Raw genomic sequence first — 22,760 nt, 5'->3', positions numbered from 1 at the left:
ATATTTATATTTATATTTATATTTATATTTATATTTATATTTGTATTTATAATATATAAATATTTATATTGTAATACATACAAAACACCAAACAATTATTTATTTAAAGAAAAATGAAAACTAATGGAGAAACAGAAAACAATGTTGTATCACCAACAATTGGATCTACAATATCATCACCACTACCAGCATCATTATCAATAGCAAATGTTAAATCGCCAACAGCACCAAATGGAGGAACCGTAGTATTAGGTGTAACAGAGCCAATTTCAACTTCTCCACCATCTGCACTAGATTTAAAACTATCAAATGATTTAGAAAATACATTAATATCATTCAATTTATTCGAAAGTCCTGAAGAAAGTAGAAAAAGAGAAGAGGTATTAGGCAAACTAAATCAAATAGTCAGAGAATGGGCAAAACAAGTTAGTATTAAAAAGGTAAATCTCAAAACTATTATTATAACCATTATTTTAAAACTTATAAATATTAACATCATCATTAATAATGTAATTACAGGGTTACCCAGAACAAACAGCAGCAGAGGTAGTCGCAAAGATATTTACATTTGGCTCCTATAGATTGGGTGTTCATGGCCCTAATAGTGATATAGATACATTGTGTGTTGGTCCAAAACACATAATGAGAAGTGACTTTTTTGATGATTTATCAGAATCTTTAAAAACCCATCCAGAAATCACCGAATTTACTGTATGTTTATTATTACTTTCATATAAAACTCTTATTAATAAAAAAAAAGATAAAAAAAACTGTTTTTTTTTCAATTTCTTTTTTTATTTTTTTTTATTTACTCTTTTATGTTTATATTAACCTTTTTTTTATGTATACAGACTGTAAAAGATGCTTTTGTTCCAGTTATTAATATGGTTTTTTCAGGTGTACCAATAGATTTAATTTATGCAAGATTATCTCTAACCGCTATTCCAGAAGAACTAAATGACTTGATTGATGAAGGATACTTGAAGAATGTTGACGAAAAATCAATACTTAGTTTAAATGGTTGTCGTGTAGCGGATCAAATACTAAAATTAGTACCAAACATTCCAAATTTTAGAATGGCATTAAGATGTATTAAACTTTGGGCTATCAGTAAGTAAAATAAAAAAAACACTATTAAAACCATTTGTTAGTATAATCTATTAAAAAGAAACCTTTATTTTATTGTTACTATAGGAAGAGGAATTTATTCAAATATTTTAGGTTTTTTAGGTGGTATTACATGGGCACTTTTAACAGCAAGAATTTGTCAACTTTATCCAAATTCAGCACCAAGTACCATTATAAATAGATTTTTTAAAGTTTATGAAAATTGGAAATGGCCTGCTCCAGTATTATTAACACATTTAGTTGAAGGTGGTGCATTAGCTGCAAAGGTATGGAATGCCAAGAGAGATAAAGCACATTTAATGCCAATTCTTACACCAGCATATCCCATGATGAATTCAACTTATAATGTATCAAAATCAACAATGCAATTATTGAAGAATGAATTTGTTAGAGGTGCAGAAATTACTAGAAAGATTGAAACCAATGAAAGCACATATAACGCATTATTGGAAAAGAGCGATTTTTTTACTCGATATAGATTTTATATACAAATCGATTGTTCAGCTGGAAACGAAGAAGATCATAGAAAATGGGAAGGTTGGATCGAATCAAAATTAAGATTTTTAATTTCAAATTTAGAAATGACACCAAAAATGAAATATGCAGTACCTTTTCCAAAATCATTTTCGAATCTAATCCATAAAGAATCCCATCCCGATCAAATTTGCACAACTTTTTTTATGGGTTTGGTTTTTAATTTCCCAACAACCCCTGGTGCTGATAAAAGTGTTGATTTAACTAAAGCCGTATCTGAATTTACATCAACTATAAAAGAGTGGCTTAGAACTCAACCAAATCCAGAAACCATGGCTGATATCAAAGTACAGTATATTAAAAAGAAACAACTACCATCATTTATACAAAGTGAAATACCACCAGCTGAACCAAAAGTAAATAAAAAAAGAGTTTCAACTGGCGATCCATCAACATCAAAAAAGAAAGTTAAATCGACCACAACAACTACAACCTCAACTAACACCTCTCCATCTACTTTAACCCCAACCAAAGAATCCTCAAATAATACTAGTGGCACCAATCCTCTATCACCAAATAATACCATTTCTTCCCCAAACAATGAATCAACCATCACCTCCAACGATTCAACCGCCACTATAACCAATGATAACAGTGAAAATTTAATTACAACTGGTGGTGATACTATCGCTTCAACTACTGTAAATAATGAAACCACAATAACAGAACAAAATCAAACAATCACCAAAATTGTTAACACAATGGAAGTAAACGAACTAGATTTTATTTCAAATCAAACCGAATCTCAACCAAGAGCTCCTCCAAAGAAACCAAATATCAGTATCATTAGAGGCTAAACTATTTTCAAATATATTTCTTTTTTTTTTTTTTTGATTTTTTATCTTTTTTTTTTTATCTTTTTCTTTCTATCTTAACTCTTTTTTTTTTTTTCTTTTTCTTTTTTTTATTAGGTCGAGTAGGTATATATGTTTTAAAAAAAAAAAAAAGAAATATATTGGCATTATAATTTTGTCTAAGAAAAAAAAATATAAAATCAAAACCATCCAACTAAATAATAAAACAGTAATAACAGTAATAATATTCATCATCAAAATTTTCCTTTTTAAAAATCATTAAATAAAAGATTTATTATTTTTCGGCTTTTGGCCAGAAACACAAAACCATTTCTTTTGAATGTTTTAAATATAACCAAAATCAGAATTTATTTGAAAATTCAAAAATTAAAAAAAAAAAAAAAAAAAAAAAAAAAAAAATTTTAAAAAAATAAACTGGAGTAAATTGCAAAGTTATAAATAATTTTTTATTTATTTTTATAATATATTATTTTATTTATTTTTATTATATATTTTATTACCCCAAAAGTGAACATTATCATTTTATTATAAACAATTTTTTTTTAATTCAATTCAAATAAAAAAAAGGAAAAAATTTTTGATTTTTTTTTTTACATAGAAATTGGAAACCCGCCACTTATAAAAATCATTTTTTTTTTTTTTTTTTTTTTTTTTCAAAAATAAATTTTTTTATTTTTTTTTTTTATTTTGTTTAATTAATTAAATAGTATAACTAACTATTTTTAATTTTTAAATTTTAATTTATAATAGTTTAAAGTGTGTTGTTTAATAATAGTTATTTATTATTGTTTTTTGTATAGTATTTATACTTAAAATAAAAATATAAATTGTTTATAATAATAATTCAAAAAAAAAAATCAAAAAAAAAAAAGAAAAAACTTTTTTTATTTTTTTTTATTTTTTTTTATTTTTTTTCATATATATATTTTGCAATAATTTATAATCATATTTATTTTGTATTATTTTGTATTTTATAATATAGTTGGGGTTTTAATTGTCTATTAAAAAAAGACAAAAATAATAACAAATAAAACTTTTTTGTTTTTTTTTTTCCTCATAAAAATTTTATCACAATAGTTTCGAGATTAAATATTTATTTATTTATTTCTAAAAAAAATAATAACACTCAGTTTTAGACCCCACATTCAATGTGCACTCAATCTTCACATTAACTCACATAGCACCACAAAAAAAACACAAACCCACCTCCATAACCACAAAACAACAATATCTATTTTTTTATTTTTTTTATTAGTACATATATATTTTTAAATAAAAAAATAATAATAGAAAAAAAATTTTTAACACATAAAAAATAAATCATTTTTATTTTATATAAATAATAAAAACAATATATAATAATGTCATCAATTGTAAATTTGTTTAACGAAAAAAAAAGTAAATCGGAAAAAGATGAATTAAAGAAAAAATCATCTACATTAAAATTTAAAACTTTATTTGGTAAAAAAGATAAAGATAAAGAAAAGAATAAATCTAGTAATAATTTAAATGATATAAGTAATAACAGAGAACAAGAGACTTTTTCAACTCATGTTTCAAGTGGCGAAGATTTAAATAATAATAATAATAATAATAATGAGCCAACAGCAATAACGGCATCAAACTCAACATCATTTTCATCTCTAAGATCATCAAGCACAAGAAGTATAGATTATAATCCAAATAGGTCAGATTCATTCTACTCACAAACTAGTGAAACTTCAGATGTAAATACATTAACAACAGGATCAAGCCAATATTTTAGACAACAACCAAATTCAAATGGAGAATCAATGACACCTAAACCTCAAAAATCATCAAAACTAAAACATATATATAACTCATTAAAATTCAAATCACTTAGAAACCCTGAAAAACAAAATCGTATAGCGTCATCTGCATCAGCATCACAACAACAATTGAAAGATAGTAATGGAAATATTAAGGTTCAGTCATCATTATCAAAATCAAATTTCGAATTTGTAGTCCCACCTTCACCATTTCCTACATTTGACCAACAATCACCTCCAATACATTTTTATACTATTCCATTAGGTAATGGAGGCCAACCAGATTTTCAATATTTTGGTGTACCTTTAGCATTAATAATTAAACGTCAAAATAATAATTTACCAATACCAATGTTATTAGAAAAAGCAATTTCGTTTTTAGAGGGCTATTGTAAGTTTTATATATCTATTATTAGTTTAAATTCATACATACTTATTAATTTTTTATTTATTTTCTAGATCATGTTGAAGATTTATTTTTTAAAATGGGTAATAACGAAAAGATTCAAATCATTAAAAACTCATTTGAAAGGACAGGTGATTTTAATTTCTTTTATCCAGAGCCACAAGAACCTCACGATGTTGCATCATTAATTATCGAGTTTATTGCATCATTACCAGATCAATTAATGAATGTGGAACTTTATAATGCTGTCAAAAACCATAGTTCTGCATGTATGTATGATTAGACTATTTAAATAAAAATAATTATGTATATTAATAAAATATTTTTTTATTTTTTTTAGTAAATTCTCAATATGGTGGATATTGGGATATACAGTATTTGGTTCAAAAGTTATCAGTAGAGTGCAGAGAATTTTTACAAAGATTTTTATCATTTTTAAAGAAACATGTTTCAACTGTATTAAATAATAGAAATTCAAACGAACAACATTTACAACAACAATTACAACATTTACAACAACAGCAACAACAAGAAAATAACAATAATGAAGAACAATCACAAGAGCCATCAACAAATCAACCACAATATAAATTTAAAAGTATAATAGAAAAATTATCTGAATTATTTACACCACTATTTATTAATTATAAAAATCATAGTTCATTTTATTCATCAACTGCAACCATTATAAATTGTTGTGAAGATTTCTTTGTGAATATTGACGATAGACCAGTTACATTAGCAGGTGAGTTTATAATGATGCAATTAAAGAATGTCATTATACCTCCAAATAATTTAAAGATAAACTCAAACCAAAACAATACCTATGACGTTTCAAGCTGGGAACATGGAACATTATTTATAACCAATTATAGAGTAATATGGAAGAAAGATGAAGGCGATGACTATACCCAAGGAAATACAAATAACTTTTTAATACCAGAGGACCATAGCTCAAGTAATAATGGTTCATCATCAACACGTAATCAATTTGAAATTAAACTTTACCAATTCGAAATTATACTATCATCAATTATTAAATGGGAGATATTTGGCAAATCGTTAAAGAACTCCGTACCAATTAGCGCAACTGGTATAAGCAAGTATCAAATATTCTTGTGCTATTGTAAAAATATACGTTTCCAATACTTGGGTTTCAATTCTGATGAGGATTTGGATAAGCTTAATCAAATTCTTGCATATTATATTACACCAATACTCGATTTTGGTAGATTCTTTTCAAGCGTTAACCATGAAATACCTAGAGCTTTATTGAATAATAGTTTACAAAACAGTAGTACAACCAATTTATTATCATTAGCCTCAAATTCTAACAACTGGGATATTTATTCACCCATCCACGAATCCCAACGTTTGAAATTAGATATGGATAAAGAATGGAGAATTATCGAATTTCTTTCGAGAGATACCTCATCAATCTTTCCAAAGCGTATCTTATTATCAAATCTTTTAAGTGATGAGCTATTACAATCCTATGTAAAGAAAACCCAAAGCAAAATACCTATACTGTCCTGGACCAACATCAATAATAAAGCAATGTTATTCAGAGTTTGTGTTTACCAATCTTCATCAGGCCATCAAACTGGGGGTATGCTTAGTTATGGAAACTCTCAACAAGTTGGTTTGTCATCTTCTTCGTCATCTGTAATTTTAAATTCTTCATCTTCATCTGTAAATAATAATGGAAATAGCGGTGGTGGTAGTCTTTCAAGCTCAGGCTCAATTCCTATTAGTGCAAGTAGGGATGATATTGAACCCCCATCTCCAGTTAAAAGACGTAACTTGGATAAAAAAGAAGTCTCCTCACCATTAAACCAAATGAGAACATCAAAAAGTTCAAGCAGTAAATCATCCTCTAAAAAAGATAAACAGCAACAACAACAGCTTCAACAATCATCAAATAGTATTAATAATGTAGTATCAGACGCTGTGGACGTTAAACTTTATCATTTATTTGTAAATAAGGATCTAGATAATCAATATTCACCAAACTCAAGCAATGCAAATTCACCAAATTCATCATCATCATCAAGTGCACTATCCAATAGCACCAATAATCAATTATTACACAGAGAAATTCAACACCAATTCTCAAGTCATTCATTAAAATCAAAGAGACAAAATGAAGCCACTCTTGTTTTCACAAACAAAGTTGACATGAATTCATTGGCAGTTTATGATCAATTTAAATTAAATAGCTCCAATATTATATTTTTATCAATACCAACAAGAGAAGAGATTGAGAGTTATTGGTTTGAACTCTACCATTCTATCACCAATTTCGATGGTTCAATAGAGGGATGGAAATCAATTGAAGAGTCAAAATGGATTGGTGGTATAAAGAAGCTCTTGGAAGGTTGTATTCGTGTTTCCAATTTATTGGATGAAGGTTCATCAGTATTGTTAAAACCGCCCGTTGACACACCAAACTATGCTTTAGATTTAGCCAGCACTAGCTCAATAACTATGATTTTAAGTGATCCTTATTATAGAACTTTTGATGGCTTTTTGGTACTTGTCGAAAAGGAATGGATTCAATATGGTTACCCATTCAATAATTTCAATCATAATAAAGAAAACATAATGAATAGTTCAACTTCATCAACATCAAGTCATTCATCAAAGAAGGGTTATGGTTCAGTTTCTAAAAGCTCTGGTATTAATTTAATGATGCTAGGTAAAGATATCAGTAACGAAAAAAGTTTCGATGGTGAATATCATGTTCCAATTCCAGAGACTGTTCACACCGATTCATCAACTAAAAAGAAATTCTTTTTATTCTCCGAAACTTATGAATCTTCAATCCTTATCAACAGATCATTTTCACCAATATTCATACAATTTTTAGATACAGTTTGGCAATTACAAAGACAATTCCCATTCCACTTTGAATTTAATGAAAATTTATTATTATTCCTTACAAAAGAATCATTTAGCGGTAGATTCGGTAACTTCCTATACTCTGAAGCACTTAGAGACACTGAAAGAAAATTCCTCAAGAGATCACCATCAATTTGGACTTATATTCAACAAAATCGTAATCAATATGTAAATTTATTATATAAACACAGTCAACTATCATCATCAAAGAGCAATGGTAACCTTTCTGGTAAAGTTGACCATTCACCAATTTCACCTCGTCAATCCATGATTTTCAAACAAGAAGATTTCAACGAAATGATTAAACCATCTTACGATAACGATCAAATTATTTTATGGTCATCTTTATTCACAGAGTTTATAAATTCAAGAGAAAGCCAACAAATCTCCAAGAAGCTCATTGGTAAAGTCAAATGTGATTTAATTAACCAAAAGTTAACTTTTCTTCAAATTGATCGTAGTCTTTTAGGTTACTTTACATCCTTAACAAAACTAAACCTTTCAAGAAACTTTTTCAACACTTTTCCAACAGATGTAATTCTACTAAGTAATCTTACCCATCTCTGTTTAGCAGATAATAGAATTAAATCAATTCCAAGTAGTTTATTGAAATTAATTGGTTCAAAATTAAAACTTTTAGAATTTGATCTCTCAAGCAATCTTTTAGAGTCATTACACAAATCAATTTATACAATTTCAACATTACAAAAACTAGTATTAGATAGTAATAAACTTCTTATTATTCCAGAATCAATAAGCAAAATGAAGCAACTTAAAGTACTTTCAGTAATGAATAATAGATTATCGTCTTTCCCTCAAGCACTCTCTTTAATGGTCGGTTTAGAAGAGCTCTACGTTCAAAACAATAATATCAGAGAGCTCCCATTAGGTTTCTTTAAATTAAGATCACTAAAAACATTGGATTTAAGAAATAATCAAATTACCAAATTCAAGTCACATAAATTGGATGATAAAGTTTTCCTAATGAACGAAATTACTCATTTCCGTATGGGACCAAATCCATTAGTTAAACTTAGCAATTTAATGTTCGAAATGAAGACACTCCGTCATTTAGAATTAACTGGTTGCTCATTATCCTCGATTCCAAATAAGCTCTATGACCTCGTTAATTTAGAAGCTTTATTCCTTAATCAAAATAAGATTACCGAAGTACCCATCGATTTTCAACGTCTTTCAAAACTTTCAGTTTTAGATCTTTCAGATAATCAATTTACAACAGTACCAAATCATGCAATGTTACCAAGTTTAAAGAAGCTTTATTTACATAATAATAGTTTATACAGTATCTCCTTCAACGATTTCAATTTATCTCTATTAACCGAGCTAAGACTAGATGGCAATAGATTTACATATGTATCACCATCCATTGGCAAATTGACCTCGTTAACACTTTTAAATTTAGATCGTAATACAATCACCACACTTCCACATACATTGGCCCAATTAAAGAAATTAAAATCTTTAATTGTAAATCATAATATTATGGACTCTCCATTTAAAGAATTAGAAACAACTGAAGCTATTATGCGTTATCTCACTCAACAAATGTCACAAGCCCATTTCCACCCAAGAAGTAAACTTATTATTATCACAGATACAAATTTTATAAACAAAAATGAATTGATTAGAAATATCATTACAAGCAATACAAAATTAAAAAAATCAAATGCTAGTAGTTCAAATAATAGTTCAAATATTACAAATAGTAATACCATAGGTGGTAATAATAGTAGCAATACAAGCAATACCACTGGAAAACAAGAAAATATGAGTAAAAACATTGGCTCACTTCCATTAAATAATAAAGAGAAAAAAATTAAACCAACCAAATGGGAAATTGAATATGAAGGCAATCCAAATTCAATTTTATATTGTATAGCATCAAATATAAATAATAACAATAGTAATAATAATAATATCTTAGCATCACCAATGACACCATCAAATTCATCATCACTAATTGTAAATAATAATAATAGTAGTAATGATAATGAAACAACTGTATATAGAAAACAATCAATTAATGATTCATTAAGTTTTGCAAATTTAAATATTTTAAATAACCTTAATAATTTAAATAATAACATTGATAATAATGAAACAACAACAACAACAACCAATCAAAATAATTTAATTAATTTTAATAATCAAGAGATTTCTAAAAAGAAAAATTTAACTGTATATATAAGAGATATTTCCAGCTCAATAACAAATTGTAGTCAACATTTATTTACAAAGAGATCAGTATTTTTATTAGTTTGGTCACTTACTGAATCAGAAGAACCAATAAGAGTTTATAAATGGTTAGAAAGTATTAAAGATAGATGCACCTATGCAAATATCTTTATGGTTGGTGTTTTTAATAGTGATAGTCAAGTCCCAAAGGATTACTACTCATACATAACACCAAGAATCGAACAAAAGTGCCACTCTCTATTCCCATTGTTTACATTCAATTTTATAAATATTGGTAGTAGTACTGATAAAGATAATTTCCCAAAGCTTCGTGAAGATTTGAAATCTGTTTTCTTAAATCAAAAACCATATGGCACCAGAGTATCAAGTAGTCAGCGTTTATTCGAAAAACATATTAAAACTTTACAGTCGCCATTCATCTCCAAAAAAGAACTTTATTCCATTGGTGAAATGTGTAAATTAGATAAACTAGAAACTAAAAATACCTGTGAACTCTTGACCGAATTGAGTTTATTGTTCACATCTGATGATTATGATTGGGTTATTTTAGATCCATTATGGTTAACCTCTACACTCTCCTCATTGATAACCTTAAAGCAATTAACCCCATCAAACACCTCCACAACCACAACAGCCTCATCAAATAGTAATAACAATAGTAGTAATAACAACTCCAACAGCAATCCAAATAATGGCTCAACAGGTATAGCAACCACCTCATCAATTTTATTAGATTCAAGTTTAAATGATAGCAAGAGTGATGATATCATTAATAGTATCCTTGGTAAAAATAATATTGGTAAAAAGAAAGATATCATTTTAATGAGCAATTTAGAAAGTGTATGGAATGATATACCAACTAGACTATATCCATTCCTTTTAACCTTGGCAAAGAAATTCAATATTGCTTATTTAATTGATGTTTTATATGATCCATCAACATGGGGCTACATGTATCCACTATCGCTCGTAGGAAATCCAAGCAGTCCAGGTAGTAGCCATTCAAGTGGTAGCGGTGGTCATTCTGTAACATCACATTTTAATAATTCAGGTCCCAATTTAAATAGATTATCAATTAGCGGCAGTCCATCATTAAGATCGATTTCGATTCGTTCAAATACAATTAGCAGTGGCTCAAACAACTCAAGTCCATTGAAATTCCCAAATTTATCTTTATCACCAATCCGTAGTAATAACAATAGTAACAATAACTCAAATAATAGTATTAATAATAATAATAATAATACTAGTAGCAACAATCTAAATTCATTACTATCACCATTAAAAAATCTACAACATTTACAACAACAACAACAGCAATTGCGTAATCTAAAGACATTAAATGAAAAAGTTATATTTTTACCAAATGAACTACCAGACCAACCACCAGTTTCAATTGATAAGCTATTCCAAACTGACGAGCCAAGAACAGTTGGTAGATTATTCCTTTTTGAACAAAAAATTCCAAATAGCTTTTTCCCAAGACTTTTAAGCCAACTTTATATGTTTTGCTCCATCAAACACTGTTGGAAAACTGGTGTCGTTTTAGAAAACTGTTATTTATCTTTCCCAGTTGCTAGACGTTATCCAATGTCACCAAATGCTAAACACTTCCGTAGAAGCAGTACCATTAGTGTTTTGGGCTCTGATGATTTGGTATTCATACAAATGCATAACGATAACAAGATTGAAATATCCTCAAGCAAAATGTGTAGACATATTTTACAAATTTTCGACTCAATTTTAGAATCATATAACGAGTTACAATATACAACCTATATTCCTTGTATGCATTGTATCGAAACCAGTACCAAACCAGAGTTCCTCTTTAGACTAGATCAAGTAGAACAAGCTGTAATCAAGGGTAAATCATATCTTAGTTGCTCAATTCATGCTTTAATTCCAATCAAACTAAATCAACTGGCCCCTGATCTTATTATGACCGATCTTCGTCATAAACTTATTGACTATAAAGAAGTTGAATTGGAACCAGAACCAATTGGCGAAGGTGGCACTGCTACCGTATACAAAGGTAAATGGAGAAATAATAATGTTGCAATTAAACTTTTAAAAACAGATATTGTGGGCAGTAACTTCACCAAAGTATTTGCAGAATTCCGTCGTGAAATCTTTTGTCTCAGTTCATTCATCCACGAGAACATTATTGATCTTAAAGGCTTTTGTTTAGAACCTCTATGTATTATCACTGAATTCAAGAGTGGTGGTAATTTATATGACTATATCCACGATCTATCAAATCCCCTCGATTGGTCATTAAGAATTAGATTCGCTAAGGAAATTGCAGCCTCACTTCAAACTCTTCATGATAGTAGACCATCAGTAGTACATCGTGATCTTAAATCACCAAATATCTTACTCTCAAGCAAAGATCCCGAGACTGTATCATGTCATTTGTGTGATTTCTCTCTATCTGGTTTCTCTACAACCGTTGCCAATAGAGCAGTTCAAAATCCAGTTTGGCTTGCACCGGAAGTTATCAGTAACGAACTTTGCTCCGATAAAAGTGATGTCTATGCATATGGTGTCATCCTTTTCGAACTTTTAGCAAGAACCAAGTTCTTTGAAGGAATTACATTTATGTCAGCTGTAGAGCAAATGATCTGTGATGGTATTAGACCACCATTGCCAACCCATAATGTCCCAGAATATGATAACCTCTTAAATATATGTTGGGCACAAGATCCTTCTGCACGTCCAAGTTTTAATGAAATTATTAAAAAACTTGAAGAAATAGAAAAAATCCTACAAAATAGAGAACCAACAACCCCAACATTTTTAGAAACCAAAAAATATCAGCATATTCAATTAAATCGTACAAATACAAGCTTTATTTTACTTAGACCTGATCATTTTAAAAACTTTGTAAAAAATAATGGTAATAATAATAATAATAATAATAATAATAATAATAATAATAATAATAACAATAATCAATTTAATAAGCCATTACCACAATTACCAATCCAAAAGAAAAATGAAGTCGAAAATAATCAAATTGAAAACAATTCAAATATAACCGAAAAAGAAAAACCAGTTAGCGATTGTAATAATACAAGTACAAGTATTGATAGTATTAATGAAAATTCAAGTGATAGCAGCAGTGAAAACTAAAAATAATTTAATAAATAAATAGTAATAATACATAATTATAATAGAAATCGTAAATAATAGTATATATATAGTATAGTATAAATTTAATAAAATGTAAATTTTAAATTCAAAATATTTATTTGTAATAATTTTTTTATTTTTTTATAAATTATATTATATTTTTTATTGATTGGTTTTTATTGTTGTTTATTGTTATTTGTTCGTATTCCATTCTAAAGAAATTCCATTGACACCTTCTAATTATATCTATTGATATTAAGAATGTTCCTATGACAAATTCATTATTTAATTTAAAACCAAATAATGATGGGTTTATTAAAATGGTCCAATTAAATCTCATTATTAAATTTGAAATAATTGAATAATAATAAAACTTTATAATAAATTAGTATTTGATTTTTTTCATTAGTTGAAAAGTGATATTATAATTGTTCTACTTACTGGTTTATAAATATATAGTAATTGATCCCTTAATAAAAAGTTTGGTTTAATTCTAAAACAATTGTTCTCAAACAATCCCCAATCTCTGACTACATCCCAATAGTAGGAGTATAATGTACCTGAAGTTGCAAATAATATCCAATAAATTTTAAACTCTGGTATATGATAAAAATTGTGATATAAATTTGAAAAAAATAATACTACCAATCCAATAAAATATTTGTATGCATTGAATAGTTGTAATCTATTATTGGTGTCGTAGTATACTCTGATACATTGGGATATTCTGAAAATAAATGGTAACGATAATATTATTGGAGATAACCATTTAAAATGATTAAAACAAAAATCAATATTTAAAAATGAAAATAAGAAACATAATGTTATATTAAAATCCTTTAAAAATATTGATAATGATGTTATTTGATCTGCAATCCAAAACCTATTTTAAAAAATAAAAATATTTATCAATATTATATTTTTGAGTTATTATTTTTATTCTAATTATACATACGATAAAAAAGAAATAGATTTAAAAGGTGATTTTATTATTAATATTAAACTATTTATTAATACTGATCTTAAAAAATGATCATAAAATATAACTGAAAAGAAAATGGACCATATTAATATTAAAACTGGTATATTGTATCCATAGTTTTTATTATAAAATAAATTATTATTTTGAAAATTATTTATTATTAATGTTATAGTTAAAATACTGAATAGTATTATTGATCTTTTAAATAAATATAAAAATATTTTATTATTACTATTATCGGTTTGTTGTATATCTATATAGTTTGAATATTCTTTTAATTTAAATATTGATTTGTAATCAATATTAAATAATTCCCAGACATATACATTTAATCTTTTTTTTTTTTTTTTTTTTAAATTTTTATAAAAATTTTTATAAAAATTAGTAAATAAATCCTGGGAAAATGGTATTTTATATAATGATATATTTACGATGTTAAACAAAAAAATAGAGATAAAGACCACATGGATCGAATTATATGGGTTACTATTTGAATTTCTTTAGTTGTGGTATCGTTATTTTGGTCTAAAAAAGTTTTGTACATATATAAAATTATTAATGGAGTTGCAAAATTTAATAATAACAGATATTTTATTGAATTTATTTTCTGAATATTTGATAGCTCATTGTTATTAGTAATATTATTATTACTATTAATTTCAAAATTATTATCTTTTTTAGTATTGATATTATAGCAATTTTCGTTTATATCTTGATTTGTTATTTTGTTTATTATAGAATTTTCATTAAAATTATTATTTACTATATTTGTAGAAGTGTCATTAAATGATATTAATGGTTCCATAGTATTTTACTATTACTGTTAAATTAATATAACTGGAAATATGAAATTATAAAAATAAACATTAAAAAAAATTAAATTGTAATGTTAAATTTAAAAATAAATAAAATAATTATTTATTTTTAAAAAAAAAATAGTTTATATATCCCACACTCTCACACACTCAAATAATTAATTAACCCCACATAATATGCAAACTTTCATTTTATTTTTTTTAATTTACAAATAATAATTAATTAAATATTATTTTTGATTATATAAAATAAATAATTTTATTTTATATCTGTATTTTATAATCAACTAAAATAAATTTATTTTGTGCATTGTGGTCAGAAAAGAAAAAAAACAAGATCATTTTTTTACTTTTACGTAAATGTAAAAATTTAAAAAAAAAAAAATAATGAGAAATTATAAAGTAATCAACAGTATTTTAAGTTATTTTTAGTAAACACCCACTTTAATAAATTAATTTTATCACCCATTATTTTAACTTTTTTTTTTTATAACCGATTACATTTAAAATTGATTTGTTAATTCAAAAATCAATCTAGATTATAATTTAATTTAAAAAAAATAAAGAAAAAAATAGAAAAAAACAATGCGTTTAAAAATCAGTTTGGTAAAAAAATTTTAATGTGATTTTTTTCATTTTTGTGCAGAGTGAAAATATTTTTAAAAATTATTCTCATCAAAAAATTTGATAATTTTACCCATAACGCAATTAAAAAAAAAAGTTTTAAAAAAAATTATTATTATAAAGGTCACAGGCAAGTGGAGAAAGATATTTTTAAATTTAATTTTTATGGTTGGTTGATTACTCCACCTAAAATTCAGAAAAAATTTAAAAAAATATATTTTTTTTTTTTTGATTTTATCGACGATTTGGTCTAAAAAACCAATATGATATTTTCAATAAAATTATTATAGTTAATAAAAACATTTTTTTATTTTATTTTTTTAAACATTTTTTTTATTTTTTATTCTTTCAATTTTTTCCTTTTTTTTTTTTTTTTTTTATCATTTTCAATTAATTTTTTTTTTTTTTGTATTATTAGTAAAATATATTTATATATTTGAATATTATATATTCACATATTATAATAAAATCCAGATATAACCCTGGTACACCAATCATAAATTATTTTTTATCTTTTTTTTTTCCTAATTATTTTTTTTCCATAAATATTAATTTGTAATATTACAATAATAAAAAAAAGAAATCGAATATCTATTTATAATTATATATAAAAATGAAAAGCTTATTTAAAATATTCATTGTCTTAATGGCAATGTTATTTGTTGCCGAAGGTATGTGAACACTAAATATTTTTTTTTTTCCAATAATCGATTGTTTTTAGTTTTAAATATAAAGAAAAATCGAAAATTTTTTATTTTTTTTATGTTTTTAAAAAAAATATTTTTTGTTGTTCCATTATTAATAAAATTTTTTTTTTTTCTTTTTCTATAAATATAAATTTAAATATTTATTTATCATTAAATTAAATAATAATATGTAATTAAAGCATCACATTTCCGTTTCGGCTCAATATCATGGCAACCAACAACTTCCTACAATACAATTAAATTCTCATCAAATTTTGCATTTAGAACTACTTTTTTCAAATCTAGTAAAACCTCAATTGTACTTGGTGAATCAATTTCAGTTGGTACATTAACATATGGTACTGGTTCAGGTATCGCATCGAATTCTGTAGTACTTACTGTCACTGGTTTTGATCCAATTAACGATTGGTTCACAGGTTCATACACCGTAACTAAAACTTATCCAGTTCTTGCTTCTGGTGCCTCTAAAACTTATACTGCCATTTTTACAGATTGTTGTAGAATTAGTTCGCTTATTAATAATAAAGATGGTTCATGGAATATCACTACCAATGTTCAAATCGAAAACAAATCAGATCTTTCCTTACTTAACTCTTCACCAGTATCAAGTATGCTTCCAATTTATAATGTAATTTATGGTAAAAACAACAACTTTAGGATTATTGCCTCCGATCCAAATAACGATCCACTCACTTTTTCATTCTCAACTGTTTATACAATGACTCAACCAGCTGGTATGACTATTTCACCAAGTGGTGATGTCTTTTTCAAACCAACTCAAATTGGTCTATATTCAACTCAAATTTATATTCAAGATAGCAAGTCTGCTTACATTGTAGTAGATTTTATTCTCAACTCAGTTTCTGAACCAGGTGTCTGTGATGATAGTTGTGTCAACAAAGGTATAGTTTGTACTACCAATTCTCAATGTACCAACTGTAATCCAGCTATTGTAAACAATGTAAATAATACATGTGTTGTTACAATTAATGAACCACCATACTTTACAAATCCAACACCAGTCGATGGTCAAGTTATTACATTCAATACTAAAGTTTCAACCTCGTTCGCTATTAATTGTACTAGTGATAAATCAACAGTAGTTGTTCAAAGTGCTAATGTTCCAAAAGATATGGCCCAAGTTGTTAACCCAATTAGTGGTAATTCACGAAATCAAATTGTTACCTATTCATGGACTCCAAAAGTTACCGATGTTGGTTCATATGTTATGTCTGCATATTGTAGTGACGCAAAAGATTTATCTTCACAAGTTCGTTCATTCTCAATTTTTGTTCGTATGTATTGATTTAATTTTATTTTATTTTTTTTTTGTTTATAAAGAGTTGATTTTAATTTTTTTTTAATTTATTATTTTAGCAAAACCAAACTGTGGTGCTGGTGAACAAAATAATAATGGTGGTTGTACTTGTCCAACTGGATGGAATCCAGATGTTAAATGTTTTGATTGTTCAAAAGGTTATTATGGTCCAGATTGTGTTCCATCTGATAAATGTATTAATGGTAATTCATATGATGGTGTTAATGGTGATGGTAAATGTTCATGTTATAATGGTTGGACTGGTGTATTATGTGATACCCCACTCTCAAGAACATGTTCTGATCTTACAAATTCTATTATTGCTACTACTGTTACTCCAAACTCATACATCAATCCAACTTTTGTTTCACTCTATGTTAAAGATCAAACCGAAGTTAAAGTTTCATATAGTATTCCAGCATCTCTCCCAACTCTTAATGTCTATGTTTTAGCTGATGCAAATGCCCAAGATTCTACTGTATTTGGTTATATCAAATCAAACATGAATAGTTTTGTTAGTTCCTTCAAGAAATTCAGTGAAAATGCTCAATTTGGTCTTGGTTTCTTTAGCGATGTCCCAAATGCTGGCTTTACTTTCCAACCACAATTAACTATTGGTAGTGCTATTGATACCGGTATTAGTACTCTCAATCCAAATACCTATGTCTCCGCATCTAATGGTAATTCTCTCGCTTCTTTAATCGATGCAGCATCAAGCCCATTAGGTTGGACAACAGGTGCTTATAGGGTTATTGTTCTTATTACTGATTCTGATCACACTGCTTCATCAGCTGATATCGAAAAACTCAAAACCACTTTAGCTCAACAATCAATTATGCCAATTATCGTTGGTTATAATAATGCAGTTCTTCCAAACTGGAGTAGCACTATTAGCTCAGCTGGTTTTGGTGTTGTTGCCGAAAAGGCTGGAATTGCAGCCGATTGGACTCTTAAAGCTCAAGCTGCCTTTACAACTGCTCTTAAAACAATTGTTTTCAAAGCTGTCGCAGGTGATGATGAACAAGTAATTTCAACTGTTCCAAATAAAATTACAGTCAATACTGGTTCTATTACCCAAGGTACAGCTAGTGGACTTTTAATTAAAATCCCAGCTTCAACTGATGGTCTTGCCAGTTCACCAACTCCAAGAGTCTCTGCCATTGGTTATGGTGCAGTAGATTTAAGAGTAAATTACAATCGTAAGCCATTTGCCTCGGCTATAGGTTTTGCTTGTGACCAAAATGGAAAAGTTAATTTCAAACTTGCCGGCTCTGATCCAGATTCAAATATCTTAACATTTAAATTTAAAACCCTTCCAGCTGGTGGAATTATTTCAGCCAATAATGCTAATGTTAACACTGCAACACAATATGCATCTGATACTCTATTTACATTTTCTGCTTCAACAAACTATATCCAACCATCCTCATTTAGTTTCATAGCTAATGATGGTTGTCTTGACAGTGATCAAAATACAGGTTCAATTACAATTAATAGAGTAAACCAAGCACCAACTTGCAGTCCACAAATAATTACCTCTAAAGGTTTAGGTGCAGCCACTCCAGTTACCTTCACCCTATCAGGTTCAGATTTCGAAGATTCAAGCTCAAAATTATATACCATTTTCCCATCTCTTTCTGATATTTCAGCATATGGTGTCTTTAAAACTAAAACTGGTGCTACTATTACTGCCACCACTCAAAATATTGTTGGAAATGAAATTTCCTTTACTCAAACATCCAATATTGATATTCCCAAAGCTTTTATTGTTAATTTTGCAGTATTTGATAGTTCAAATCTTCCATCATCATATTGCAGTCTCACAGTTAACGTTATCCATACCAATGTTGCCCCAATTGCCACAGGTTCTACTCCAGTTTCTATTATTCCATTGGGTATTGCCAGATTAAATCTTAACGCCACAGATAGTGATTCAAAATCGGTTTCATTTACTATCACTGCCTTTAGTGCTGGTGTTGATGGCTCATTCTATGAATGTGATACTCCAGGAACAGCCCTTATAGTTAATAAAGTATTTGGTCCAGTTGACGTCACATCAGGCAAAGCTTCACTTAACCAAAAAATTTGCTACTTGGCTCCAGAAACCACAGGCTCCAGCTATGCTTCGATTTCTTATACCACAACCGATTTTGAAGGTCTTAAATCTGCTAATACTTTCACCACTTTAATTGATATTGTTGGTCAACGTTTAAATATAGCACCAGAAGTTCTACAAACCCCACCATTCCAAGTTTATCAAGAAGAAGTTTCAGAAGTTATTACTATTGATGGTACTGATGCCGATCCTTCTGATAAAGGTAAATTAATTGCCGTTATTTCAACACCACCAGCTAATGGTGTATTTGTTAGCGCCAAAACAAATGGAAATGCTGTTACACAAGGTTTAGCCCCATTAAAATTCTATTACAAACCAAACAAAGGATTTTACGGTACAGATAGTTTTAGTTACTATGTCTATGATACTTTTAATAGTCAATCTGGCATTGCTACCACCCAAATCACTGTCAATAGGGTTAATCATGCACCAATACTTACTCTTACAAATAAAAAGTACACTTCAAATGACCAATTCCCAGTTTCTGTTTTAATATCTGTTAGGGATGATGAGAATGACCCAGTTACTTGCTCTTTTGTTGGCAAATTACCAGGCAACTACACTATTCTTGACAGCGGTAAAGAATATGTTTTAGGTGCTCCATTATCATCTCCTATTTTCCAACTAACAATCGATCCAGCTAAAGTTACACCAAAACCATATGAAAATATCTTTGACACTCTTAATATTGAATGTATTGATACTCCAAAATACACATATCCAAAGGCATTAAGTGCATCAGGCTCTTTTGTTGTTTACTACGATTACTTCAACACAAAGCCAAAAACAAATTCATTCCAAATCAGACTAAATCAAGATGATCAAGTTTCATTTGTAGTTAATGGTAGTGATCTCGAATCACCAGTCTCAGACTTAAAGGTTTCTCTTTTATCTCTTCCAACAAATGGAAAGTTACTCTATAAAAATGTTGAAATCGAAAACACCAGTGCCTCCTATTATTTACTCGATGGTCTCACCTATAAACCAAACAAGGGTATGTCAGATTATGATACCCAATACTTACCATTAGATAGATTCAATTTTGCAGTTATTGATGGTAAAAGTCTTGCATCAGAACCAGCTGTTGGTGAATTTAATGTTAACCCAAGAAATCCACCAATTTACACTGGTCTTCGTGTTATCAATGTTTACCAAAATACCCGTTATCCACTTACTATTACTGGTGTTCCAGGTAATGGTGGTGTAGAAGTTAATCTTAAAGTTACTGGTTTCACCGGAAGAGGTAATCTCTCTGTTTCACACATTATGGGTTCAGAAAAACCAATCGATTCATTAATTTCAACATACCCAGTCGATTTAGCCGGTTCAAATTCATACAATCTTGCTTATATGCCACCAAGAAATAAATATGGTGATAATTTTGATACTATTACATTCCAACTTTATGACAGAGATATTATTTCAGGCTATATTACAATTATTGTCAATGTTATCCATGTAAATCAACCACCAACCATTACTCCAATTGGCTATACCCCAAGCGATTCAGGTAATGTCGAAACATTATTTATTGGTAAAGATTACACTGTCAACATGAATGTTGATACCAATGTTACTATTAAATTTGATGGTAATGATGTTGATGAACCTGTAATTCCACTTCAAGCCTTAATGCCAGTCTTACCAACTCAAGGTACTGTTAGATTATTAAATGGAGAAGTTCTTTCACCATTACAAAATATTACCCAACATACCGATGGCCACTACTATATTGTCTTTGAACCAAGCCCAGGAGCTGCTTACCCAAGATATACTAGCGTTCCACTTTTTATCAAAGATGAATATGGTCTCTCTTCCGAGGCTACTAAAATTTTTATCAATGTTAACCGTGTAAATATTCCACCATATGTTACAGTTGAAGATCAATATCAAAACTATACATTCAATACTAAAGATATTGTAAATCTTAAAGGCATCGTTGCTACTGATCCAGATTCAGTAAACAATAACATTACCTTAATTGTCTCAGTTGTTGGCACTAAAAATGAATCAGCCCTCCACAAGAGCTTTGTTTCATTCAATCTTACAAATTCACCATCCTGTACATTTGAGGCCAATTATACAACTGCTACCTGTCTTGCTACTAATCCTACAGTCCTTAAAATAGTTCAATCCATTTCAGTTCAAGGTTATATTGCAGGTGATTATCGTCTTAAGATTTTCGTAAATGATATGGGTTACAATGCTCCACAAGAAATTAGAAGCCAAAGCTTTTTAAATGCTACCAACTATGTTTATCTTACAGTCAAGAATGCAAACACAACAAATAAATCAAATAAAACAATTTTATCTGTTGCAATTGCTGCTGCCGCCGCTGCTACTGCCATTATTGCCTCAGCTATTTGGAAATTAGTCAAGAAAGCTGCTCCACCTACTGATGCTTTCTTTGGTGAAGGTGCATGGTCAGGTGATGGTGTTTCAACAAATCCATTATATGAAAACAATCATAATAATAGTGGTGTTAATCCACTCTATGAAAGTGGTGTTGATGCTTAAATCAAATCTCATTTTATTTCAAATAAAAATAAAAATAAAAATAATTATTGATCAATTCAATTTTTCAAACTTTAAACATGTTTCATTTTAACATTTTAAATTATTAAAATAATTTTTTTTATTTTTTTTTGGTGGTTAAAAAATGATTGTTCAAAATTGCATAAAGTTGATGATAGTTGTTGCAATAGGTTGGTTCTAGAATTATTTTAAATAAAACAATACTAAATAAAAAATAATGAAAAAATAGAAATTATAAACAATTAACCAACACTATTTTATACATCCCACATCAATTAACACATTTTTATATTAAAAAAAAAAAAAAAAAGAAAAGATTTATATCACCAACACTTCCCCCTAAAAAAACACCCCCTAAAATTTAATTATAAAATAATTTCTTGCCTATTCCCAACACCATATTATAACTTAAAATTTAAACATTTCCATATTAAATTTACAATATAATAACATGCACCCCACTCACAAAAAAAAATATTTCTATAAATAATTTTACTAATTAAAAATTAATGACACTTTATGATGAGATTTATTCAAATATATACATAGTAATTATTAAAATTAACTAAATAAATAAACAGTAGATTAGAACATAGATAAAAAATGATGAGAATATGATCTTTGTTGTTGTTATAAATAAAAAATGTTTATATGTTTTAACACATTTCAAATTTTGTCATCATCATCTCTTTTTATAATAAATACCGTTATAAAAATTCACACTCACACATACACACACA

At 27.8% G+C, this 22,760-nt stretch overlaps 4 protein-coding genes across 4 annotated transcripts; 3 read left to right on the top strand and 1 right to left on the bottom strand.

The window, feature by feature from the left end:
• Positions 1 to 113: 113 nt before the first annotated feature.
• On the top strand, positions 114 to 2,459 carry DICPUDRAFT_150175 (uncharacterized protein; the record flags this gene model as incomplete). The annotated part of the gene is made up of 4 exons (XM_003286181.1): positions 114 to 440; positions 520 to 711; positions 852 to 1,110; positions 1,222 to 2,459. The coding sequence occupies 4 exons, from the start codon at positions 114 to 116 to the stop codon at positions 2,457 to 2,459; spliced, it is 2,016 nt and encodes a 671-aa protein (XP_003286229.1).
• Positions 2,460 to 3,838: 1,379 nt separating this feature from the next.
• Positions 3,839 to 12,923, top strand: roco9 (uncharacterized protein; the record flags this gene model as incomplete). Its single annotated transcript, XM_003286180.1, has 3 exons — positions 3,839 to 4,658; positions 4,727 to 4,942; positions 5,014 to 12,923. 3 exons carry the CDS (start codon positions 3,839 to 3,841, stop codon positions 12,921 to 12,923), a joined length of 8,946 nt encoding a protein of 2,981 aa, XP_003286228.1.
• A 148-nt stretch (positions 12,924 to 13,071) lies between these two features.
• Positions 13,072 to 14,710, bottom strand: DICPUDRAFT_77112 (uncharacterized protein; the record flags this gene model as incomplete). The annotated part of the gene is made up of 4 exons (XM_003286161.1): positions 13,072 to 13,296; positions 13,365 to 13,806; positions 13,879 to 14,238; positions 14,337 to 14,710. The coding sequence occupies 4 exons, from the start codon at positions 14,708 to 14,710 to the stop codon at positions 13,072 to 13,074; spliced, it is 1,401 nt and encodes a 466-aa protein (XP_003286209.1).
• A 1,247-nt stretch (positions 14,711 to 15,957) lies between these two features.
• DICPUDRAFT_87052 (uncharacterized protein) lies at positions 15,958 to 22,002 on the top strand (the record flags this gene model as incomplete). Its single annotated transcript, XM_003286179.1, has 3 exons — positions 15,958 to 16,015; positions 16,231 to 17,346; positions 17,429 to 22,002. 3 exons carry the CDS (start codon positions 15,958 to 15,960, stop codon positions 22,000 to 22,002), a joined length of 5,748 nt encoding a protein of 1,915 aa, XP_003286227.1.
• Between the last annotated feature and the right edge of the window lie 758 nt (positions 22,003 to 22,760).

Source organism: Dictyostelium purpureum (assembly GCF_000190715.1).
Source record: "Dictyostelium purpureum unplaced genomic scaffold DICPUscaffold_64, whole genome shotgun sequence".
Lineage (NCBI taxonomy): Eukaryota > Evosea > Eumycetozoa > Dictyosteliales > Dictyosteliaceae > Dictyostelium > Dictyostelium purpureum.
The sequence above is the reverse complement of the archived record's forward strand: the minus strand, read 5'-3'. Positions and strand labels throughout refer to the sequence as shown.